This window comes from Helobdella robusta, assembly GCF_000326865.2.
Source record: "Helobdella robusta unplaced genomic scaffold HELROscaffold_1, whole genome shotgun sequence".
Classification (NCBI taxonomy): Eukaryota; Metazoa; Annelida; class Clitellata; order Rhynchobdellida; family Glossiphoniidae; genus Helobdella; species Helobdella robusta.
Window position 1 is genome coordinate 2,373,849 of NW_008703570.1, and position 25,624 is coordinate 2,399,472.

General features: G+C 33.9%; 1 protein-coding gene across 1 annotated transcript in view; it reads right to left on the reverse strand.

Moving 5' to 3' along the window:
- HELRODRAFT_62279 (hypothetical protein) overlaps nucleotides 1-24,998 on the reverse strand; it is a gene marked incomplete at both ends in the record, with an annotated part of 75,728 nt that extends 50,730 nt beyond the window's left edge. Inside the window, 12 exons of the mRNA XM_009010594.1 lie at nucleotides 3,327-3,491; nucleotides 3,601-3,720; nucleotides 3,784-4,008; nucleotides 4,068-4,259; nucleotides 7,817-7,951; nucleotides 10,971-11,219; nucleotides 11,382-11,383; nucleotides 11,459-11,627; nucleotides 13,262-13,402; nucleotides 13,467-13,667; nucleotides 19,458-19,580; nucleotides 24,933-24,998. Of these exons, the coding sequence (XP_009008842.1) occupies nucleotides 3,327-3,491; nucleotides 3,601-3,720; nucleotides 3,784-4,008; nucleotides 4,068-4,259; nucleotides 7,817-7,951; nucleotides 10,971-11,219; nucleotides 11,382-11,383; nucleotides 11,459-11,627; nucleotides 13,262-13,402; nucleotides 13,467-13,667; nucleotides 19,458-19,580; nucleotides 24,933-24,998 (1,788 nt within the window). The remainder of the gene's footprint in view (nucleotides 1-3,326; nucleotides 3,492-3,600; nucleotides 3,721-3,783; nucleotides 4,009-4,067; nucleotides 4,260-7,816; nucleotides 7,952-10,970; nucleotides 11,220-11,381; nucleotides 11,384-11,458; nucleotides 11,628-13,261; nucleotides 13,403-13,466; nucleotides 13,668-19,457; nucleotides 19,581-24,932) is intronic.
- Between the last annotated feature and the right edge of the window lie 626 nt (nucleotides 24,999-25,624).

Here is a 25,624-nt window from a genome sequence, read left to right on the forward strand (position 1 = left end):
GGTTCTTGAACAAGATGAGATCAAGCTACAGTGGAGAGAATACTTTAACCGTCTGTTAAATGAAACAAATCCCATCAATGTTTACTTTGATGCTCCACCCATCGAAGGCCCGATTCCAGACATCACTGAAGAGGAGCTTACAGAAGCGCTGAAAGCAATGAAGGATGGAAAGGCAGCAGGGCCCTATGGACTCACAAATGACATTATCATAGCATCTGGTACTGCAGGTATCCAAACGTTACTACAACTTTACCGTGAAATCTGGAGAAATTGTCAATTTGGTTTTCTAGCGGGAAAATCAACAATTGATGCAATTCACATTCTTCGGCAACTGCAAGAGAAGTACCTCGCAAAGCATCAACAACTATCACACATTTTTGTAGACCTTGAAAAAGCATTTCATCGAGTTCCTCGTGAAGCAATCAGGTGGAGTCTACATCGACATCTCATTCCAGAATATCTTGTTCGACTTGTGATGGAAATGTATACGAATACTAAGACTCTTGTCAGTACAACGGTTGGAAACACAGATGCATTTGACATCGGCGTTGGAGTTCACCAAGGCTCGATTCTCAGCCCACTGTTATTTATAACTGTGATGGAAGAAATCACAAAACCGATACGCGACATTTGGAATCTAGTATATGCTGATGATATCGTTTTAACAGCCACGTCTGAACAGAATGCAGCAGATGTTTGAAGATTGGAACACCAAACTCGCCGATCATGGATTCAAAGTCAACATCAGCAAAACCAAAGCAATGAACACAGGTGAACCCATCCAATCCACAGCTACTGGACGATGGCCCTGTTCAGTTTGTAAAGCTGGTGTAGGTAACAATTCAATCAAGTGTCAGCAGTGTAACCAGTGGTGTCACAAATGTTGTTCAAAAATAATTGGGAATTCATCTAATGTGTCCAATTTTGTTTGTCCTGCTTGCATCAACCCACAACAACAAATTCGAAATAGCACTGTTATTGAAGCCATTAAGGTAAAGTCAAATAGTTTCAATATCTAGGGGATGTTCTGGATTGTACTGGAACAGCTGAATCTGCCGTTCGTGACGCATACGTGCAGCCTGGAATAAATGGCATCTCCTTGCCTCTATATTGATGCGGCGTGACATCCCACTACCAATACAATCAAGACTTTATAAATCTGTGATACGTCCGGTGTTGTTATATGGTGCGGAAACATGGCCAATGACAACCAAATTGAAACAACAACTTCAACGAAAATGAAAATGCTCCGATGGATGCAACGAATTAGTCTGAAGGACCACATAAAATCTACCGAAATCCTGCGTCGTGCTGGTTTAGATGATATAAAGGACGAATGCCGGCAACACCGTCTGCGGTGGTTTGGTCATGTCAAACAAAGTGGAAACAGTGCCGTAACTTCTCTTGCAGATGTTGAAGTACCTGGCACACGTCCCAAGGGCCGTCCAAAGAAGTCCTGGTCGCAAAATCGAGCAAGACATGAAAGCTCTAAATTTAAATAAAATGGATACAACTGATCGTCTAATTTGGTGCAAAAAGTTGATGGTAAAGAATACAACGTCCTACCTCAGGAAACCGGGTCTCTGGACGCAAAACGAAAATTGATTGATTGTCGTCCAATCAGAATTATAATCATTATAACACTATTTAATTATATAAAAATTGATTATTTATTTATTACATAAATTACAGTTTTTGTTGAACTTTTAAAAGCTGTGACGTCGAATTCATTCCCAACTATGCATAGAAGAAATCGCATTAGCTAAAAATTAAACAAAAAACGTTTTTTGACTTTTATGAAACGCAGAAAAAAATTAAAATAAAAATGTGTTCCTAGATCTTTGAAATTTTGAAAATTAGTGAGAACTAGTCCGATAAACTTAGTGGTTAGAAAGAACGATTCTTAAGAAATAAATTCTTCTTAAATAAACTGTACTATAGTATTGCTATCTCCTAATTTTAAACATGAGATTAAGATGGCTGACTTAGGTTGCCTTTTCGCGGATGCGTTGTGGACGCGGTGCGAATAATGAGCAGTACTAAAGCGGGGGTTACGGACGTAAACTTTGCGTAAATCATTCTTTTCAGTCAATCATTCAGCCGTTAGATGAACGGATATTAAAATTTGTGTAGAAACGATCATATTTTTCTAGCATATTACTCTTAATTTAACTTTTTTATATTTATTTATTCAAATAATTATTAAAATTGTTAAAATAAAGTAAAAACCTATCAATTACAAGTATTTGCAACCACTAACTGACAGTGACAGTATACATTTTACAGAATTTTTGTTCAGCATGAAACAAATTCTATTATACTGTTACAGACGTAAGATCGAGAGAAGAACTAAGTTAGAAATTGCATGAAACGCTTGTAAATTAATTAGAAGGCGTAAGTAATTAAAATCGTTGTAAATTCATGTGTGAGATATATATCTATATATCTACATATATATATATTTTAATTTGCGTTTAAAGTTGTTGTGTTCATCTATCGAAAATCTTGAATCTACGGATAAACGAACGACGGACTATCGTTGGAAGCTACAACACGGTGTTGAAGATATAGCGAGTATTGAAGCTATAACATCGGTGCTGGTAGTTACGAGGTCGATGAGGTTACAACACTGGTGTTAGAAGTGGGATTTTCAGGAGATTACACACTGGTGACAGAGGTAAGATTTTGATAGCTGGAAACTGTAGTAAAGAATACCAGAACTGAGAACTCAATATATTTAGTCCGACAACAAAAGCTTGATTGTTGACAATATTCCGTATTCCGTGATTTACCTGTTGATTAGTTATTGTGCTGTATTGTAACGATTTTAACGATTGAATAAACGAGTGATTGATCATAGCAATACACACAAGTGATTACCAGCATTGTTTTTTTCTGATAAAGTTCATCTGAAATAAGTCTGTTCAGGAGTCAAGAAACCACGTAAAGAGAAATAACCATAAACTACAAGTTCAAGATGTTGGTTTTAACAATACAAACATGCTGTTTAATGCTTACACCCTTGAAAAAACTATCATTTAAATTATTGCTACTATTGTTATGGACCCACACACCAATTCATTCTAGTCCCTAATCCTCTAATTCCCTTTGCTGAAGTGCTGTACAAATTCAACAATACAGAAACAAACTCTATATATCTGTTTTAAAGTGCTTATGATAGATTTATATTCAGGTGTGTTAAATAAGATAATGGGATATGTAATTTTGTAATGTAAGTCAACAAAAATGTGGGCGAAATGGGTTAGAATACGATGTTTAAAAACATAATATATCCATAATATTTAAATAAAAATAATCTTTTCAACCTCAACACTGTCATATTTAATGTAGAAATGACTAGCAATTCTTCCAAGGTCGGTGCTGTGAAGTGAACCTGATTTCTCATCAAAACGAATCATGTGAGCTTTGTCTAACATTCGAGCACTAGCAACAATAAGTTCATGTCTATGTTTAACTAAACCTGGGTCATTCTAGAAAACATGTGTAAGAAACTTTTAATTAAGAAAAAATCACATAAATTATTGTGTTTTTTGTAAATTTACCTGAATAAAAGTAATGCAAAACAATAACTGATCATACTTGAAGCTCCGTAAATGTAATGCCATAAGCAAGAGGGTTTATTTTCATTCGTACAAACAAGTATGTGTAGCTGAGCCATCTAACACCCTCATTTACAGTTGTTACGCTGCCCAAGGAAATCTAAATAAACGAATATGAACCATGGGTTATCAACAAAACGAAAACAAATTTGAAATTAATCACTTCGGCATTGAGATGATCTGACAACCCATTAACAAATTGTGATTCAATGGGATTTTGCTGAGTTAGTAATGACAAGTAATAAGCCAATTTATCATGAGTGGTAAGGATAGTGCCATGGCCAAAAATATCATACTGCGGTCTACCAGCTCGACCAAAAATTTGCATTACATCTAAAATTCCGAGATCTACAAAAGAGCCTTTCTTTGCGTTATATATTTGAGTTCCCTGCAATTATAAAATTAATCAAATAAAATACAATAATAAAAAATTTTAATGAAATTCACCTTTATCACAACGGCGTGTGCAGGTAAATTGACCCCCCAAGCCAAAGTAGCAGTACAAACAATTACTTTAATGAGACCTTCGACAAAAAATTTTTCAACTAAATTTCTGTCTGATCTCAGCATACCAGCATGATGTATCGCAAAACCTTCAGGGAACAATTCTTTCATCTGTTGATTACCGCTGCGAATAAACTGAAAATTTGAAAAAATTCGTTTAATTTAATTTTCACAGTCACAATAACACGCACGAACACATATATACACACACACACGCATAAAATGTCTAAAAAATATAGTTTAAAAGAAGCTATTACTTTTATTAATGTATCTGATAGTGAGGATGAAGTAGATAATGTTGAAGATCCTAATATTAGTGATTCTTCATCGGATCAGTCATCAGACACACAAGTTGAAGATAATTTCAATAGCGACAGTGACATTGATATTGATATGAAACTTACTACATATGATGATCTATTGCCTAGTAGCAGTGATGAAATGGAAGAAAGCGATGAAAATGAAGATGGGTCCATCAAGTTTGAAACAGTGAAGTCGCCCAATGGTATAGAGTGGACATCTTCAAAGCCAGTTTCGAGAAGACTAGCGAGAAATATAGTTAAATTTTCTCCAGGTCCAACAACAACTTTTAATGATGAATTGGAATTATTTCATTGTTTGTTAGATGAAAATATATTGCGTGTGATTTTATTAAACACAAACAGAAGAATGAAAGCCATTGGGAAGAAAAAATTTTCTTTTGAGGAATTGAAAGCTGGTATCGGTATTATGATAATGATAAAGATAATTTATCATCTGTTCGTTCCCTATGGTGTCCCAAAGATTCAAGGCCATTTTACAGAATTGCAATGGCTCAAAATAGATTCAATTTATTGGTTCGTTATTTGTCACTAGATAACAGAAATACGAGAAAAGAAAGGCAAAAAAGCGATAACATGGCAGCAGTAAGAGATATTTGGGAAATGTTCCAAAACAACCTTAGAAAGCATTATGTACCGTCTGAATGGCTAACGGTTGATGAACAACTTTATGGTTTTAGAGGATATGCACCTGGTCGTAGTTACATGCCAAATAAACCAGCTAAGTATGGAATTAAAATATTTTGGGTTTGTGATGCTACAAATGGTTTTGCCTTGAAAGGAGAAATTTATGCTGGCAAAAAAGGAGATGATCGACAAGTAGGTCTTGCTGAAGATATGGTTTTAAAGTTGGTGGAATGCTATAAAGGAAGCGGCAGAAATATATTTATTGATCGCTATTTTACTGGTTATTCATTATGTGTGAAGCTCCTTGACATGGGATTAACTATGACTGGTACAATTATGCCTAGTAGACGGGACGTACCCAAGTGTTTTAAAAATGTAAAATCAAGAGAATTATTTTCTACTAAAGAATTATGGGAACACAGTCAGAAAGTGTTATTATTGTCATATGTCCCAAAAAAAGGTAAAAACGTTTTGATGATGTCTTCCATGCATACATCCGCATCACCATCACTTGAACGAGAAGATAAAAAATCTTTGGTTATTTTAGATTATAACAGCGGTAAAGGTGGTGTCGATCTATTAGATAGCTGTATTGAGGATTTTTCAACAAAAAAAAAAACTAATAGATATCCAATGGTATATTTCTATAATATTTTAGACATAGCGATTTACAACTCATTTATTGTTGGAAAACAGCAAGATAAGATAAACAAATTCAGGAAACAATATATGAAGACATTAGCACACAAACTTGCATATGAAAACATATGTCAACGAACCAATGACCAATCAGTGGCATTTCAATAAGAGAAAGTTTATTGCAATATGGTTTTCCAATTCAAAATCAAGCGGTGAAAAATGCATCAAATGTAACAAGTCATCCAAAGAAGTGTCAAGAAAGAAAATGTAGAAAATCTACAAGAAATAAATGTGAAAAATGTTTTAAATACGTTTGTAGTATTCATTCAAAAAAATCTTTAGTGTGTTTGTCATGTCAAGTATAAAAAACCATCATGAACATTTTTAAACAATATACTGTTTTTTATTGTCTTTTATTTGTAATAAAAATATTTTTATATTTTGCTAAGTATTAACAGTGAATAAAAGTATTAAAAATTGCAAATTGATATACAAAATATTGAAAAATACGAAAAATATAAATAATAAAATAAAAGAAATAATGAAAAAACAAGCAGTCTACACATGTAGACAGGAGTGTGAAATGTGATTGTAGAAAGGGTGTGTGTTTGAGGGTTAAACATCCTCCTTTTTTGGTTGGTTTGTTTTTTTTGGTTTTAAAATTATTGTTAATATTTTAAACTAGCACACCCAAAAAATTTAATTTGTTTTCAGTTGAATGTTCAATTGTAAATTTTAATTTGGATTTATTGACCTTTTCCAGAAAAAAAGAGCAACAAGACAAGCTGCATCAAAAATGCTGCAATTATACTTTCATACTGTTGTTCTTAATTATTTTAACTACGTGTTTATACAGCTGATCATGCTAATTTCTACAAAAATATAAATTTATTTCCATTCGCATCATACCTAATTATCACTAATTTAAACAGCTAACACCGTTCATGTTCAATGTACATCTCACAAAAATAAATTAATCTTTATTGGTATAGATCATGTATTCATTTGCGTACTCACTTACAATTTAAGCAATTATCTTATAGAAAAAATTTTTTGGGTTGCTGGTCAATTTCAAGGCTTATTATTTTAACATTTTTGGCTACACTGACCTGGATAATAATCTATAGTAAAAATAGTAGAAGTAATAGTATAGTAAAAATAGAAACGCGCACGCACACTTTTACATGGCATAATTTGGAAGTGGAAGTAGAATAATTGAATGAAATTTGAAAAAACAAAAGTAGAAATTGCGTAAAGAATTTATAAAAAATTTTATTTACAAATGTATAAATAGTGTAATGTGTGAAACGATATGGAGATGAGATTCGTTTAGGTCACTTAAGTTCTTCTTTCTCGTGCCTTATTTCTTGTACATTGGCGATCATCGACCTCCACTAAAACCGATCTTTAACACTTTGTTATTGAAATGTAGTGATATTCAACAAATGACACAAGGACTTTACAAATGATCTATGATCTCTTTTCTGCAATCATTCCAGTATTTGTTAGATTTTCCATTCTTTCCTTCCGCATGATTCGACCTAAAAAACTTTAATTGTCCCCGTCGGATTATCTGTAGTAATTTCCTTTGTTCATAACCTTTCCCATTCTAATTATTAACTACTAACCAATTTTCATAATTCTTCCAAAAACCACATCTCAGCAGCGTTAATTATTTTATTTCGTTAGAAATTGTCCAGATCTTAGAGCCGTAGTTAACACAGGAAAAATTTAACATCCTAACCGTTTTAATTTTGTTGAAATTCTGATTTTACTGTTGGTGAGGATGTTTTTCATTTCAGAATGTTGGTGAGGATGTTTTTCATTTTAGAATATGCATCCTTCTATTCATTTTTTGATATTCATATCACATTTACAACCAGAGGTAATGAGACTTTAGAGATAGCTTTTAAAGTTTAAATCTTAAATAAAATTTTTACATAAAATGAAAAATTAGCTTCCAATTTTATATCAGTTCGGTTCTCGAATAACCTCAACTTTGATAATTAAAAATAAAATAATAAAAATCTTTAAAACTTGAACTTTTAAAAATACAGATAACTAAACATTTTTTATATTATATATTAATATAAAAAAATATTGTACCTGTTTTGAAGCTTCATTAAGCCTAGGTGATCGTTTAGCAGTAAAAAACTCGGAGTGTCCTTTGATTTTACAAAATTCAAGTAACGTTTGGGCTGTTCTATAAGTTTCGTTGCGAGCGTGAACAAATACCATGACCTTGAATAAATAATAGTAACATCCATAATGGCAAATAATCTTTTATAAGTTTTAAGTTATTTTCTATTATAATATTTATATCCTTTAAATAAATCAAAATTTGTAAAATAGTTTCAAGCCATAGAATTTAAGAAAGTTAATAAAAATTATTTTCAATAAATTGAAATATCTTAATTTAATTAAATCGATCAAGCATAAATAAGCATGAAAAATTATTCATATACAGTAATAGTAAGTAAAGAAAACACATCAAATAAAAAATATGAAAAGTAAATTTCAAGAAAATGTCAAAATCTTCGTTTAGCGTCCAGACACCCAGTTCCCGAAGAAGAACGTTGTTTACTTTGCTATCAATTTTTGATGCCAAATTAGACGATCAGTTGTGTCCATTTCAATTTAATTTAAAGCTTTCATGTCATGCTCGATTGTTTGCGACCAGGACTTCTTTGGACGGCCTTTGGGTTAGACATGACCAAACGGTTTTGCCGGCATCCATCTTTTATATCATCTAAACCAGCACGACGCAGGATTTCGGTAGATTTGATGTGATCCATCAGACTAATTCGTTGCATCCATTGCATCATATTAGTTCGTTGAAGTTGTTGTTCCAGTTTGGTTGTCATTGGCCATGTTTCTGCACTATATAAGAACACCGGACGTATCACAGACCCATAATTATTATATATTAAAAATCCAGAAAATAATATGATAGATGAGGCAAATGCTTGAACTACAAGATACTTACATATTGCTTCTGTATTTTTTTGTTTAGTAGATTTTGTTAAAAATGGGATAAATCTTAGTATATTAATATCTAGCCCGATTCATGTACAAAATCAATTTGTTCTTGACGCGGCTATGATTGTGCTGATAATGATGATTACAGCTGATAAGCGTATTGTTGGAGTTAGTTAGCGGATGAAAGAAATAATCATAAGGGGTTGATAGAATTTAACCACCTTAAAAAAATTAAAAGCTTTTTATCACGCTTAAACCCCTAAGATAGCAATTAATTGAGCCTTCGTTTCACTCATGGATTAGCCCGAGTAAGAGATCGTTATGGTAGTGGGATATGATGCGAAGTGACACATTTATCAATGATATTCTCGTCAATTTTCAGTTCAATGGATCACCTTTGCCTTTGTAGCGGAACTGTCATGCTATAGTTCCATTCAGTTGGCATTGAGCAATTTCTCCAGATTTAACGGTAAAGTTGTAGTAACGTTTGGATACCTGCAGTACCAGATGCTTTGATAATGTCATTTGTGAGTCCAAAGGGCCCCGCTACCTTTCCATCCTTCATAGCTATCAAAGCTTCTGTAAGCTCCTCTACAGTGATGTCTGGAATCGGGCCTTCGATGGGTGGAGCATCAAAGTAAACATTGATGGGATTTGTTTCATTTAACAGACGGTTAAAGTATTCTCTCCACTGTAGCTTGATCTCATCTTGTTCATTTTTGTTGTTTTTGATACATGAAGCACCAACTATGTCTTTTTACGTACGCTTTGCTATACTATACAGAGAATTCATTTGTTCACCTTTGCTTTTAGTGAGCCACTCTCTGCACTGATCTATCCGAGCCAGTGCGACTTGACGTCTTGCATAGTTGTTCTCACGGAAAATTTTATGGTCATCAACAGACTTTGATTTTTACCATTGTTTGTATGCAGCTTTCTTTTCAGCTATTGCATTTTGTACACTGTCATTCCATTACCAAGTGTTCCGTTCATGCTGACGTTTTGTACCAATTTTCCCACAAACTGTAGTTGCAGAGTTCATCAAAACGATTGGTGGTTTAACTGTGTGGCGACAATCTGTTGAAATTTTTCTCGATTAATATTGCTTTTCAGCTTCCACGTTTTGATTCTCTGAGGCATTTGTTTAGACTTAAGGATGCGGTTGCCATCTTCATTCAGTTCTCCATAGCCAAAACCGCCATGTACGTTGTCAAAACCATCTGTTTTCTCTCCAACGTGGCCATTGAGATCGCCTTCAATCAGGATTGTTTCAGATCTTGGTATTGTTGAGATAGTGTCAGAGAACGCAGCCCAGAAGTCATTTTTCATATCTTCTGATTCACCTGTCTGTGGTGCGTATGCAGAAAAAATAGTCATTGTTTGCTTTTCTAGGCAAAGCTTGATCCGCGTGAAACGTAAATTAATCTTTTTAATATCCAGTACTTTTTGGGCTAGCGGTTCTTTGACAAAAATTCCAAAAAATTTTCGCTGTCTTTTGACCATTGTAGAAATGATGATATGACAGACACCATTTGATTTCCATCGGGTCTCCTGAAGGCAGCAGATATCAATCCTTCTACGCTCGAGCATGTCTGTAATTTCCATGCTGGGGCCAGTCAGTGATCCAACATTGAACGTTCCAAGTCTAAGTACCATGGAGGGGCCATTCTAAATTTTTTTGCAACATCTCTCCCAGGGACTCTTAACACCCCTTGACAACTTAAGGCCTGCTGGGGACTAGGGGCCGTTGTTTTTGTTTTTGATGGCATAAAATAATAATTTGGGGAAAGTTTTTACATCCGGACAACCAATCCTGACGACAACCACCAGTTATAAGCGGTGGGCCTAGCCATTGCTCAAAAGCACGGAAGGCAGTGTGGATGCAGTTTTATGTCGTGCTCAGGAATCAAATGTCATAATATAAAACTTATAAAAATAAGTAACGCCAGTAACAGTTTCATTAACCCGCAAAAGAAGAAACCGCAAAAAATATAATATTAAGCAAAAATCAGAATATAACTATTAAAAATAATATTATTTAACGCCCAACAAAAAAAAACTTTCGATTTTGTAGTGGCTTAACAAGAATCAAATTGCTGAAAATTGATTTTAATTTTTATTTTATCACTTATCAAATTAAATCTTCTATTTTATCATTTCATCATTTTAATCTTCTAATCATCATATTAAAAAAAACTGTATGTCAGACACAAAACTTCTTTTTTACTGTTTTCAAAATAGTTTTAAACAAAATAATGGAAAAAGAAAAGATAATCAAAACCTGATGCTCTTTTTTTACTTGTTCATAAACTTTATTATAACAAATTTCGTTAAAATCATGAAGTTGCTTCAGGTGGTTCAATGCTTTGATGCCAACAAATGTTTGAGAGAGCGGCACAGGTCGAAACCTCGTATCAAAGTAGAACAATCCAGAATTAGGATTTACTCGAAGAAATCGAGCAACATCTAAATAATTGGGTAAGGTAGCTGACAAACCTACAATGCGAATCATGGTTTGTGAACTTTCGACCTGAATAAAGCATTAATAAACTCAAAAAAATAAGATCGAAATATATAAAATATAACTATTTCTATGTTTATTCGCTGCAAGGATATCTAAATTTAATTTGAAAAACATAAAAGCATTTTGAGAGCGGTGATGTAGGTAAAGAATGAACAACTTTTATAACACAACTTGGCAGCGTGATTTGTTTAACAAAATTAAAAGTGAATCAAAAATTATTTAATGGTTCGTAAAATGTCAAATACTGGCCTGTCTAAGAGTTCGCGCAACAATACTTTCAATGACTGATCCTCGATCATCATGAAGTAAGTGCACTTCATCAATGATTAACAATCGAACAATTTGAGATAAGAGAACGTCACCAGTACTTTTGCGAGTTACAACATCCCATTTTTCTGGTGTTGTCACGATCATCTGAAAAAAATTAAAAGCCCAAATTTGAAAATGTTTCACTCGTTTGAAAAAAGTTCACTTATAATTCAAAAAATTAGTTAGCAAAAATTTGAAAGTAATTAACCAATCATTTTTTACAATGTTATATTAATTTGTAATTGGTATGTTGATGCAAAATCGTAATTTTTTAAGGTAATTTGTTATAATGGTTCTGACCACAGACGGTAAGAGAAATGAGCTCTTATTTAAAAAATTAGATGCCAGGCACAAAACACAGCCTCAAATCATCAAGTCAAATGGCTTTCCGCTTTTTTTCATACGTGATTCATCGTTGGGAACCTGGCAAAAACTGTTTTCACTAGATAGCTAGGGATGGCAGTATATCCTAAAGAAAACTCCGAATCTGAACCACAGTCCATTCTACTCAGGAAATAAGCTATAGGAGTAAATTTAAAAAATCTGCATTTACACTCAGCCTTGTTTGCTCTTCTGCTTGGAGCTAATATCAAAATAAAAACTTTCAGAAACCTTCAATGTCGTCACAAATCAACACGGCCTCTAATCTAAAGCAAGCCTTGAGAGGTTAAGGGGGCTAAAAACCTAAAATGTATGTAACAAGTAATTAGACTAGAAACGCTGAATTACGGTTTTGGTATAAATATTCCATAATACTCGAACAAGCGACGAAAAGTCAATATCAATTATGCACAAAAACCTGATGGAAATCAAATCAAATAAATTCAAATTATTTTAGAATTGACAAAATACGACTCAAAACGGTTTTGGAATAAAAAAAATCGTTAGCTAAATAAAAGCCAAATTACTTACAACTCACATTAAGCTTCCTGCGAAGTCAAAGATGAACACATTTATAAAATTTTCATAAAAAGATAGATGAGAACTAGCATATGGTTGATAAGTTCGACCTTTACTTTCAGTAGATGATTACATTTGAGACACGAATATGTAAATCGCCATGGGCTTCTCTACAATTTTTTCTCGACTCGTACTTTAAAACAACAGCAAATGTTAAAAAACGATTACAACCTCACAAACTATCGCAAACGATCTTATCATACCTTACGATGTTGATTTTACATATCCTGAAAAAGATCTTTTATGATAACCTTTTGCAAAACGTTTTTTATATCATGGATCACCATAAAACACGATCTGAAATTAGCCAAATTTATAAGCACTGTCTGAAGATTTGATTTATATTTTCAACACTTTTCTCGTAATTATCGGATTACAAAAATCTATCTTGCTTCAAATTGACTTTCTGGGAGTACTCAAAGTGTGATGATTTTCAATGATACATTTTAATATGATTTTTATTTTATTTAAAAATAATGGTCCTTTGGAAACAAGAATACTAAGAATGAATTAAGTAAAACTGACAAGTCAGTCGTCATCTCTACTTGAAACTATTAATATATTCAACATAGAAGCCCTTACCAAAAGAAGGGCGAGTGCTATTTAGATGGGCTCTTTTTTGAAAGGGTATTTCAACAAACTATTACTATTCAATATTTGTTAGATGTTGTGTAAAAACCTTCAGTCAGTAAAACATCACATGAAACAAAGTTACTTTAATATTTAAAAAAAACTAGTGTAAAAATTTTCATTAAATTAGAAATTAAAAATAAATACACCTGTGTTTCAGAGATTTCAGTTTTTGTTAGCTGTATATCTCCAGTAAGTTCCATGACTTGAACCCCTAATACAGACAATCTGGTCCCAAAATTTCTTACCATTTCTGCAGCCAAAGCTTTCATTGGAGCTATGTAGACAATCTATATAAAAAAATTTGAAAATAGTTTAAAAATGTTTTCAAATATTTCATTTATCAAATAATACCTTAAAATCGTTTTTCTTAATAATACCGTTATCTAAATGCATTCCTAATTCTCTTAAAATTGACAACATCGCAATATTAGTTTTTCCAGCTCCAGTTGGAGCACATATCAACAGATTTTCATTGGATGTGTAGGCGATTGGGTAAACAATTGACTGAATGAGGTTCAAAGTTTTTATGCCTTTGAAGACCAACTGTCCAATCTAACAGGAATAAACAAATACAAATACCTGAACTTTAGTTTTTTTATGTATTTAAAATCAGAATAAAAAACTATATTTTCATTTATTAATTTACATCTAAATTTTTAAAAATGCTTGAATTGAAAATTAAATAAAAACATAGATGTCCAATCTAACAGGAATAAACATATACAATTACTTGAACGTAATTAAGTTTTTTTATGTATTTAAAATCAGAATAAAAAGCTATATTTTTACAGTTTATATATAAACTATATTAATTTATATCAAACTGACCAGAGGGCCATAACAGACCACTTATCTAGTCAGAGAAAAGAAAAAACAACTTCCAAAAGAATAAACGCATATCAATGAATGCAAGATGCAAGATATTGTTATAACCGACCCCTTGAACTTGTAGGGTATGGTTATTTCTCTCTACGTGGATTCTTGATTCTTAAGCAGACTTATTTCAGATGACGTTGTTAGAAAGAAAACAAGGCATGTATTGCCGTAATCGATCACTCGTTTATTCGATCGTTGAATCGTTTGAATACAGCACTTCTTAATTAAATTATCAAGCGCTTCACTTAATTTCTGCAACTAAAACTAAAACTACCAATTCTTATCTCGCCCTCACGTCTGTAACAATATTAACAAACAGAAATCATCGCATAATAATACAAATAATGAATGAGGCAACATAACAATATTGAGATAAATACTTAATAACTGTAAGATTACAATAGAATTTGATGTTTATTTATGCACAAGAGTAAATATTAAACATGTAACAAATAACATTGTGGGGGTTATAAAAAAATTTAGTTTGATGGTTATAATTAATGGGCAGATGACGATGGTAGAATGGTGAAAATGTTAAATCGACAAAATTTGATGAGCACATAATACGAAAAGATAATAATTCGTAATGAGACAACATTAACATTAATAGTTAGATTATAGTCAAAAATTTTTTTAAGTCAAGAGATAGATGATTTTTGAAAATAGCAAATGAAGCTGAGGAAACCATTTCTGCCGGTAAAGCGTTCCATATACGGATAATCCTGTTACAGTAGAAATATTTTGTTGCATTGAAATCCTGCAATCGGCATTGATGACCCTAAGTTGACAAATAACGTGAAGGTATGAAATGACTGGTTAGGTCAGTTTCGATAAGGTTGTGTAGTAATTTGTACAACAGACAAAGATCGAAAATTAATCTACGACTTTCAAGTGTTCGTAATCCAACTGCGTGTATTCTAGACGGATATGGAAGATGACATACTGACGGGATGAATTTGGTAAATCTTCTTAGGACACTTTCAATCTTGATCACTTGATACTTGTAGTGCGGACTCTATGCTGGTGAGCAATATTCTACTAGTGTGTGCAGAAAGTTTACGTAAGTAAATGTTTATCTCTGGATATGAAACATCTGATGATGAGAAGTGCACTTGTGATCAATTTGTTTTGTTTTCTAAAAGAACTAGTGATCAATTTGTTTTCTAAAAGAAAAGTCAATCATTTTTACGTTGATGATTTTTTCCATTACTCTACAACTTGAACTGGTGAGAGATTTGTCTGAAGTTACTTGGGTAATTGGTAGGACCCTTTTCATAGAGGAGTAACAATTGCTGTTTTACCATTTGGTAAGCAATAAATTGCTTTTAAATGTTAAATCGAAAATGAGACAAAGTGGAACTGATGGCTCATCTTGAGTATAATATTAGGTATGCCATCTGGACTAGCTGATGTTGAATTTTTTAAGTTTCCTAAAGTTAAAAATACTGTGCAAGGTGTGAAAAGTATATCTTCTAGTAACCTTGTGGAAAGACGAGGTAGGAGATAGTTGTCGCTGATGTCATTTGTAAATACGGAAGCAAAATAGTCGTTACATGCATTAGCTATAACCAACGGATCGTGTGTTACATTACTGTCATCTAATCTTAAACTGCTAACATGGGGTCGCGAAAACAATTTGTACTTCTGACATTAGATTTAGAAAGTAGTTTTTGTTCGTAGATTTTTTTTGTAATGGTTTGCTAGAATGGAACATTTTTGTGACATTGTCAAGTTTTCTATAATTAGTTTCTATTTTTCCAAAAGTGATTGATTTTATAAGATAAACAAACCTGATTAGGAACCGGATATTTATGCATTGTATTCTTCGGATGAATTTGGGGAATATAGGTCTCCTAACAAGTATTATCTATATCTATTATTTTTTAAAAACTGTTTCATCAATGCTTGAATTTAAAATTAAATAAAAACATAGATGAAATGAAACAGTTTAGTTTTAGCATTCCTGTGCACCCGAAAAATTTTTTTTCCATATTTTAATACAAAATATTATTATTATTATTGAGTACAAAATATTATAAAAATATTAATGCTGGTGTCCACTGGCTATGAGGCGCGTCCACCACCTGGGATAGAGGAAACCTTCTAGGATTGCATCGAATAATACAAAATAAAATGCCGCGAACCAGAAGAAAGAAAAAAGCGGAGGATCCTAGGACAACGGCTTCGATTATAAATCCACTGCTTTGTGGAAAAAGGACTTTTGACCCAAAGGCTAGGTGCACTCCTTACAACAGTGCTCTCTTGGGCACGAGATAAACTAAACTTTGGCCAGCACAACAGCCGGTAACACGAATGAGTTTGATTTAAAGTCGGCGTCCATCAGGGATCAATATTCAGCCCCCTGCTCTTCATCACGGTGATGGAAGAAATAACCAAACCGATACGCTCAGATAACATATGGAATGTGATATATGCAGGTGATATAGTCCTGATGGCGGCCTTGGAACAAGACGCAGCCGGAAATTTGAGGTCTGGAATACCCAGCTTACAATGTCAGCAGTGGTGACAAAGACGATGCTCGAGAATTACCGGCTCACTAAGGAAAGTGACTGATTTCGTATACACCACCTGCATCAACCCGCGGCAACGAAGCCAAGATAATAATACAATTACCGGGATCGAAACTGTTACTTTATTTCAGTATTTGGGAGATATGCTGGAATGTACAAAAACAGCTGATGCCGCCGTTCGTGGACGCATACGTGCGGCGTAGGGCAGATGGCACCTTCTTGCCTTGGTACTGATGCGACGTATAGCATTCCTCTACCGCTGCGCTAAGAACAATACAACACAGCTATACGTTCTGTTCTAATGTATGGTGCAGAGACGTGGCCGATTTTGTACTCCAACATTACATTTTACATTTTTAAATTTTGTATTTTGTGAGAGATTTCAATTTTTTTATTTATATTTTGTGTTTTAGTTTTCTGCTTAGTTTTGTATGATTTTAAATTTATAAGTGGCAAAAAATGGGCATGTGTATTAAATAACGCTAGTAACATAACGCTAAAGTGAGTTAAGCCTAGCACACTAAACTGTAGCAGACATTGATTGAAGCAGTCATAAAATTTTGTTCTTGTCCCGTCTACCGTCCGCCCCACGTAGTTGGTTTTTGAAGTCCATCAAAAATAGAATTCTGAAAAATTCTTAATTTTACTATTACGATTATTGTAATCTTTTTCTTTCCTACCTTTTAATTTAACTTCAAAAAGCTCAAAATAGAGTTGCAAAAGTTGTTTTAAATATCAGTAATTTATCATTCAACTACATTGGTTACCAGTATATCACCGCATTATATTTAAACTCGCCTTCCTCACGTACATGTTACTTAATACATCTCAACCATCATATCTTCATCGACTCGTCAACTTCGTTCGTCTTTATATAGTTGCATAATCCTGTCAGCAATTCATCAGTTGTCAACAAATGTTTTACGTACAGCTCTCCTTCCATATGGAATGGTTTGCCCATTATTATTCGTCAAAAACCAACCATAAAACATTTCAGGAAACGATCAAAGAACTTTTTGTTTATCCAGGCCTACGGAAATGTCAAAAGTCATTGTTTATCGAAGCAGCGTTCCTAAAGCTATGTATAGGACGCGTTATAATTTTTATTAATACAACAACAACACACGTTTAGACGACATTTTCCCCGTTTGTCTACCTATGATGAAACCGAAATACCCCTCGACGCCATTCTGCCGGATACTGAGGGCCATTGTCACTTCTGTCATCATAAGTAATTTATTTGGCTAATTTTTAAGCAGGACGCCCTTCCTTACGCAACCACAATTATAAGCGGTGGGCCTAGCTTTTGATGATCCAACATCACTCGCAAGGCAGTGAGGGTCAGTTTAATGTCATAACCAGGACAGTATAATTTTTATTAATAATAATAGTAATAAGATAATAATTGCAGTAATGTATATAATTTAGTTTTCTGCTTAATTTTATTATATATTATATATTAGTTATATAATATGTATATATATATATATATATATATATAAATATATATGTTGGTAATAGACCATAATTTTTACAATATTCTATAAATTCTACCGAATGTTTGGCGTTAATATGTTTGTAGTTCGTTTTTTCGATTTTTCTCACTAAAGTTTTTTGGTGAACGTTTAGTTTATTAAAATTCAAAATAAACTTATTTTTCGAATTCATGCTGCAAATAAGGCCATATTTCGATTCCGAATGAATCATCGTCAGTGCTCCTTGCTGTATATATAGACAAATATTGACTTTGTCAAGATTAACTTTGACGTTGTAAAAATTAACACCAAAGTTATTGCTAACGTTTATATTAAAAAGAAAATTTTTACTAGTTGTCTTTTCAGTTACATCTTGATACCACGCTGACTAAATAACCTAACCAAGTGATAGACGATAAAATAACAGAACAGAATTAAACCTAAAATCTGTACACAGAAAACGCTTAAGAAAAGATATTGAATATTCGTTAATTCGCAAAAATTTTACCTCAAGCACTTTAAAAGAAACAAAAAAAATTAAACTAAACTAATGAAACCACAAAAAAATCTACAGATTTTAACAAATTGGATTTCATCAGCATATTAAAACTGCATGCAGTTTTTCAAGCCTGAACAATGCTGACTAATACAACTAATCAATCAATCAATCTTCGTTTTGCGTCCAGAGAACCGGTTCCCCGAGGTAGGACGTTAACTAATACAACTGCTAGTGACGCAATACATAAGAAAGCAGTAATAGTTACGTGATCTTCCCACAACAGATAAAACCCATGCTTGAATTTCACAAATTTCATGATTTCATTGGGCAGCAAGATGGTGTAAAAGTTATCGGCGCTCGGTCATGCTGTTGCGATGTCTGGGTTCGAATACAATGCCCATGCCTATCATATGCAATGTGTGTGATGCGTGGTTTTCATGCGTATTCATATACGTTGTGTGTCTGTCGTTGAAACTTCGACAGACTATTAGGTGCTGGTCACGTTATGTATGTTGTTGATACATCAAAGAATTCCTATTAATCACCTTTACCTTTATTTTTTTTTTTTAACATAAGAAATTCCGGACAACTTTTTGTAATGTTGCTGAACCTAATCGTTTTATTTGTTTAAACAAATTCTTTAACGGTATGGTGGTATTAAAGGATGATTGTATATCGCTAATTTTCTAAAAAACACGATCTTAAAAAATTTTGTAGAAAAATAAAAAATTTTTTAAATTAATTCACGAAGTCGGATATTTTTTATCCGACTCCTCAAAAAATATCCGAATACGGCTATTCCTTCAACTCTGTAAAAACCTTCAACTCTGATAAACTACAAAACTGCTTTCAAAAGTCAATATGTAGTTTAAATCTAGACAGTTCCTTAAATTCGTTACTTTAGATAAAACGAAATTGGTTGACAAAACAAACTTTTGAATAAAATTAAAAATCAAAAAACTTCGTCTAGTTCCTGGATAGAAACCATGTCTACATAATGTACTGGTGAAAGTGGAACGTGAGGAATTGTGATTTCTTCACATTTTTCATTGCTCTCATGCTCAAACCCATCCGGAAGAATCAACTGAAAAAATAAAAACGTGAAATATAACCTATACTCACATACACTCCGACTCGCACATATACACTTTTATATGTATTAAATGTTTTGGTTTAACATTGCCTGTAGTTCTGCCCTATTTTCATGTAAAATTAAATACGAGGCGTTTCATCTAATTAAAATGAAGAGATGGGCGTCGGTGTTCGATAACATAATGTTGGAAATTAATGACTGAAGACTAGTTGTACACCATTAATGTTTACAAAAGATAAAACATACAAATACAATTCTACTAAATTTATTTTTACAAATTTTCGCGTTTTCAAGCATATCTATTGTAAAAAGATTAATAGTTTGTAATTTTTTATCACATGAACTTCAGTATTTTTACATTAGCTTGCCTTTTTGATAGACCGTACCAATTTTTGCACCTTTGTGTCCTAGTAATGAAAATGATTGAATGTTTAACTTTTCCAACAGTTCATCTTATTATAGTAATTGCTAAACTTTTTTTCCTTTTTAAATAATCAAAATAGTAATAATCCTATTTTGCATCAAAAAAGCCTTTGGCGAATAAAATTTAAATGTAAGCAATGTATCAACAAAATGCTACCTTTATATTTATGCCAAATTATCCCCTGCTGTAAATATATATCTGCATATACATACATATATAACCAAATTCTTATCGTTATTATATTATTTATTTTATAAACGTTAGATATAGTTGTGTTAAATATACAGTTTTCCAATTCATTCTCGAGCGTATAGGACCGATTTCGATTTTTCAATCATCTTCAGCACTTGATGCTGTTTATCTAGAAAATTTGTACAATCAAGTACTTGTTGCAGTTTATATAAGGGATTTGTATAACCCAGGGCTTTATTTCTGTGATTTCCATTTATCATTATTATTGACTTTGTTAATTTTACTATCTTTTTTATTAATTGATATGATTTCTTTGTAAGGACTAATTACTGTGGTACTATGTCTTATTGTTTCGGTGATGTTTTATTGCTTTGATAGCATTGGTCGATGTTGCATTCTTCAGTGTCTTCATCGTTACCATTATTGTTGTTATTGTTTTATTATAGTCATTCTTGTTGGGAGTATTGTTGAAATCTTTTGTTGTAGCAATAAAACATAGCACCAAAGTAATTTGCTCGAACAAAGAAAACATATCAATTAATAAAGATAGTAAAATTAACTCCGGCTACTGATGAGTCCTACAAGGGACAAAACGCGACTAGCCTAAAACAAGTTAGGTGTTCACAAAAATGCACCTTTCGTCGTGGTTGGGAGATGGTATACATTATGTACTGGCCTGTGTTATAAGTAGTTTAGGTGTATATTTCTTAAAAAAGATAAAGAATTTTCGAAAAATTGAAAAACTTAGTTACAAACTCAACAATGAAGAAAATGCGGTTATTATTATTATTAGAAAATTTATATAGCGCCCTTTAACGCAACTCAAAGGCGTTCAAAGGTTACATTTCATACGACAGTCTGAACCCAAATTTCATATAAATATATAAATATATATATATATTTTACAAAATTCTATATATATATATATATTTTACAATATTCTATATATATTTTACAATATTCTATATATATTTTACAATATTCTATAAATTCTACCGAATGTTTGGCGTTAATATGTTTGTAGATCGTTTTTTCGATTTTTCTCACTAAAGTTTATTAAAATTCAAAATAAACTTATTTTCCGAATTCATGCTGCAAATAAGGCCATATTTCGATTCCGAATGAATCATCATCAGTGCTTTTTGCTGTTTATATAGGGAAATATTGACTTTGAACTTAGATGGAGATTGACTTTGTAAAAATGAACTTAGATGGAAATTAGGTGTCAGGTTTCTTTGGTCTTCTTTTCTTCATCGATGGAATCATATTCTTCTTTGTCACTATTTACAATGCTAGTTTTTATTACTTCTTTGTTTTCGTTGTTGGTTAAGCGCCGGGTTGGTAGTGAGGTTGTCATTTTTTGTTGTATATTTATTTTTGGTTTATTGATGTCAATTAGGACTGCTTCTGCAATTTTAAGATGCGTGTAGTTGCTGTTCTGGTATATTATTTTGGTGTAACTGTCGAGGATTTCACGGCTTATAGTGATTGAGTGTGTCGAGTTCAAATGAGATTTGATAGCACCACTCTGTTTATGCATCGGAAGCCTTCTAGTCAATGAGGTTGTAGTAATCCCGATATATTAAACATGTTGACGTGCACAGCCGTCAAAGGGTCAATTAAATTTATATATTACGTGACACCACTGCTGACATCGTAGGCATTTGATCGAGTTGCTTCCAACTCCAGCCCTACACACCTAACATGGCCACAGGTTCATCGGTGATCATAGTTTTTGTTTTGTCAGAGAACCGCTAGCCCAAGAAGTACTGGATATTAAAAAGATTAATTCACGTCTCATGTGGATCAAGTTTCGCATAGAAAAGCAAACAATGATTATTTTTTCTGCATACGCACCACAGACAGGCGAATCAGAAGAGATGAAAAATGACTTCTGGACTGCATTCTCTGACACCATCTCAACAATACCAAAATTACTTCTGGGTTGCATTCTCTGACACCATCTCAACAATACCAAAATCTGAAACAATCCTGATTGGAGGAGATCTCAATGGCCACGTTGGAGAGAAAACAGATGATTTTGACAACGTACATGGCGGGTTTGGCTATGGAAAACGGAATGAAGATGGCAACCGCATCCTTGAGTTTTGTTTACTGAACATCTCATAGCACACAAAAGTGGACCATCAGCAACGCAAATTGATTTCTTCGCTGTCAAGCAACAACACCGAAGGCTATTCAAAAACGTCAAAGTTATACCTGGCGAATCATGTGTCGCTTAACATAGACTCCTTGCGGCCGACCTGGTTGTCGAACTGTCAAAACATAAGTCTAAACAAATGCCTCAGAGAATCAAAACGTGGAAGTTGAAAAGCAATATTCATCGAGAAAAATTTCAACTGATTTTTAGTAAGTTAGACCACCAATCGCAAGCTAAGACATATTGGAGTGCATACATTGGAGTGTGAAAACTGGTACAAAAGGTCAGCATGAACGGGACGCTTGGTGGTGGAATGACAGTGTACAAAATGCAATAGCTGAAAAGAAAGTTGCATACAAGCAATGGCAAAAATCAAAATCTGTTGATGACCATAAAATTTTCCGTGAGAAGAACAACTATGCAAGACGTCAAGTTGCACTAGTTGATGCCTCATGTATCAAAAACGACGAAAATGGGATGGTTCTTGAACAAGATGAGATCAAGCTACAGTGGAGAGAATACTTCAACCGTCTGTTAAATGAAACAAATCCCATCAATGTCAACTTGGACGCTCCACCCATCGAAGGTCCGATTCCAGACATCACTGTAGAGCTTACAGAAGCTCTGAAAGCTATGAAGGATGGAAAGGCAGCAGGGCTCTCTGGACTCACAAATGACATTATCAAAGCATCTGGTACTGCAGGTATCCAAACGTTACAACTTTGCCGTGAAATCTGGAGAAATTGCTCAATGCCGACTGAATGGAACTATAGCATGACAGTCCCGCTATACAAAGGCAAAAGTGATCCATTGAATTGTATACCCCGATATGAGGAGCATTTCAGTGGGTCTCCTCTTCCTTTATATATTGAACAGTTGTGCTACTGTTCCATTCCACTGGTACTATCGATTTACACCACATCTCCCGACAGATGTGTAAAAAGGTTTTGATGCCTGCCTCATCAGATGCCTTGATGATATCATTTGGAAGCCGCTTTACCCACCTTCATTGCCTACAACGCATTCTTAAGCTCCTCAGCTGTGATGCTCTGAATCCACAGGAAGTGCATCAAAGTCCATCCCGATAGGGTTTGTTTCCTTCAATAGCTTCGTTTCACATGGCCAAACCATCGTAGGCGATGACGACGACATGCACCCTTCAACGTGCACAGACTCGATCGGTTCAGAATCTCGGTTGAATGAATATGTGCTGCATCCAACGAATCATCTTTATATCAGTTCGGTGAAGCTGCTGTTCGAGTTTTGTTGTCATTGGCCACGTCCTCCATCAAACATTAGAACAGAACGTATAGTAGCTTCGATCTTCATCATTCTTTGTTTGAAAGCTGCTTTCTTATTGGAATAGCATTTTGCATAGTTTCGTTCCACCACCAAGTTTCGCAATTTTCCATATACAGCTGTTGCAGCGTTCACTACTAGGGTGTCCTGAAAAGATCTCCAAGTTATGTCTACATTCTCCAGACGATTCAGCTGTATAACGGTCTTCGTTTTGAGACCCGTAGCTAAAGCCTCCATGGACACCGTGGAAACCATTTGCATTATTTCCATCATGGCCGTTGAGGTCGCCAATATCAATGCTATCTCTGATGATGGTGTTTTCCTGACGGCAACTGAGAGTTTGCTTCAGATTCACCTGTCTATGGTGAAAAAACAGAGAAAACGGTCGGAACCTGTTTTCCCATTCTGAGTTTAATCAGCATTAGGCGTGAGCTGATTCGAACTACCTCCAGTACATTTTGTGCCAGTGATTCATTCCCCTATTAAGATTCACACTCCATTTTGGGCTGTTTTTTGGCCATTCCAGAACAACTTCTAATTCCGAATGAGAAACACCATTTGATCTCCATCTTGTTTCCTGCAGAGAACAGATGTCAACCCTTCGCCTTTCCAGCATGTTGACGATCTCCATGGAGCGTTCAGTAAGCGATCGAGTATTTAAAATGGCAAGTCTGATATTCCAGGAGGGGACGTTCGATTTTCCGCAACATGTTGCGTACTTCCTGAATATTGTCACCCCTTGACAATTTAAGGCTTTCCAGGGAATAGAGGTTCTTTTCTCTTTTTGTGATGACATGGAAGATGTTTGGATCAAAAAAATTTTATATCTGGAATTGCCCATTTCCTAACGACAACTACCAGTTATAAGCAGTGGACCTAGCCTTTTTGCTGGAAGCACACAAGCCAGCGCGGTTGCAGTTTATCTCGTGCCAAAGGGAGCACTGTTGTAAGCAGTGCACCTTAGCCTTTGAGTCAAAGGTCCCTGTTCTACAAGATTTAGAATCGATGATCATTTGTTGGAGCCGTTGTCCTAGGACTGCCTTGATCTTCTCCGCCTTTTTCATCGTTGTCTTCTTTCTTCTGGTACAGTTAGTTCGCGGCATCTTATTCCGTATTATTCGATGCAATCCTATAAGGTCTCCCTGCCCAGGTTTTTCCCTATCCACCACCTGGGGACGCGCCTCATAGCCAGTGTACCCCAGCATGAAGCAAAAAGTTAAACATCAGCATTATAATATTTCAATGAAAACAAAAAAAAAGCAAAAACTTTTGAGCCTGCAATAAATCCTGATTTCGTTTTAGCTTCTGCAAGAGAATCAAAAACATAAGGAAAAGGTTGATCAGGTTTCTTAAATTTTGACAGCGGTTTTAAGGATGCTTCTGAAAATGTTGCCTCGCTTCAATTTACAAAAAGTTATATAAAATTAATCTTTATTTTATAATTATTAAAAAGTACAAATTTATGTACAAAAATAATGCCGGACTAAAATGCAATAAATACGTTTCTTATTTTCAAGTCGGGCACTGACAAATCAACATGGATGAAACAGTAGTAAATTAAATTAAAACAGTTTTTGACAAGAATTGCTTTGAAGAAGTTTTACTGCTGAACCTCGTATTGCTGTTGCTTACCACCTTTTATTCTAAGCATTGCTGGCAGCCCCGTTTAAAACCGATAAATTTCTGATTCAGTTTGGCCACTACAATTGTACCCGGTAAACATAAACTTTTGATCTAGGTATGTTACTTTTCCAATGAAATCGATCATTTACTTAAATATCGTCGTTTTTTTTATTCCTTTCGGTTGTAGTTGTAACTTTTCGATTTTTCTTTCATTGCTATCGTAATATTTAGTATTCCCATTATTGAACTTGGTTGGCTAAATCAGCGGTCACAATAGTTCAAAGCAACTGTTTATAAAAATCTTAATGAATGTTGTATTGACAAAATTTTAAGTCC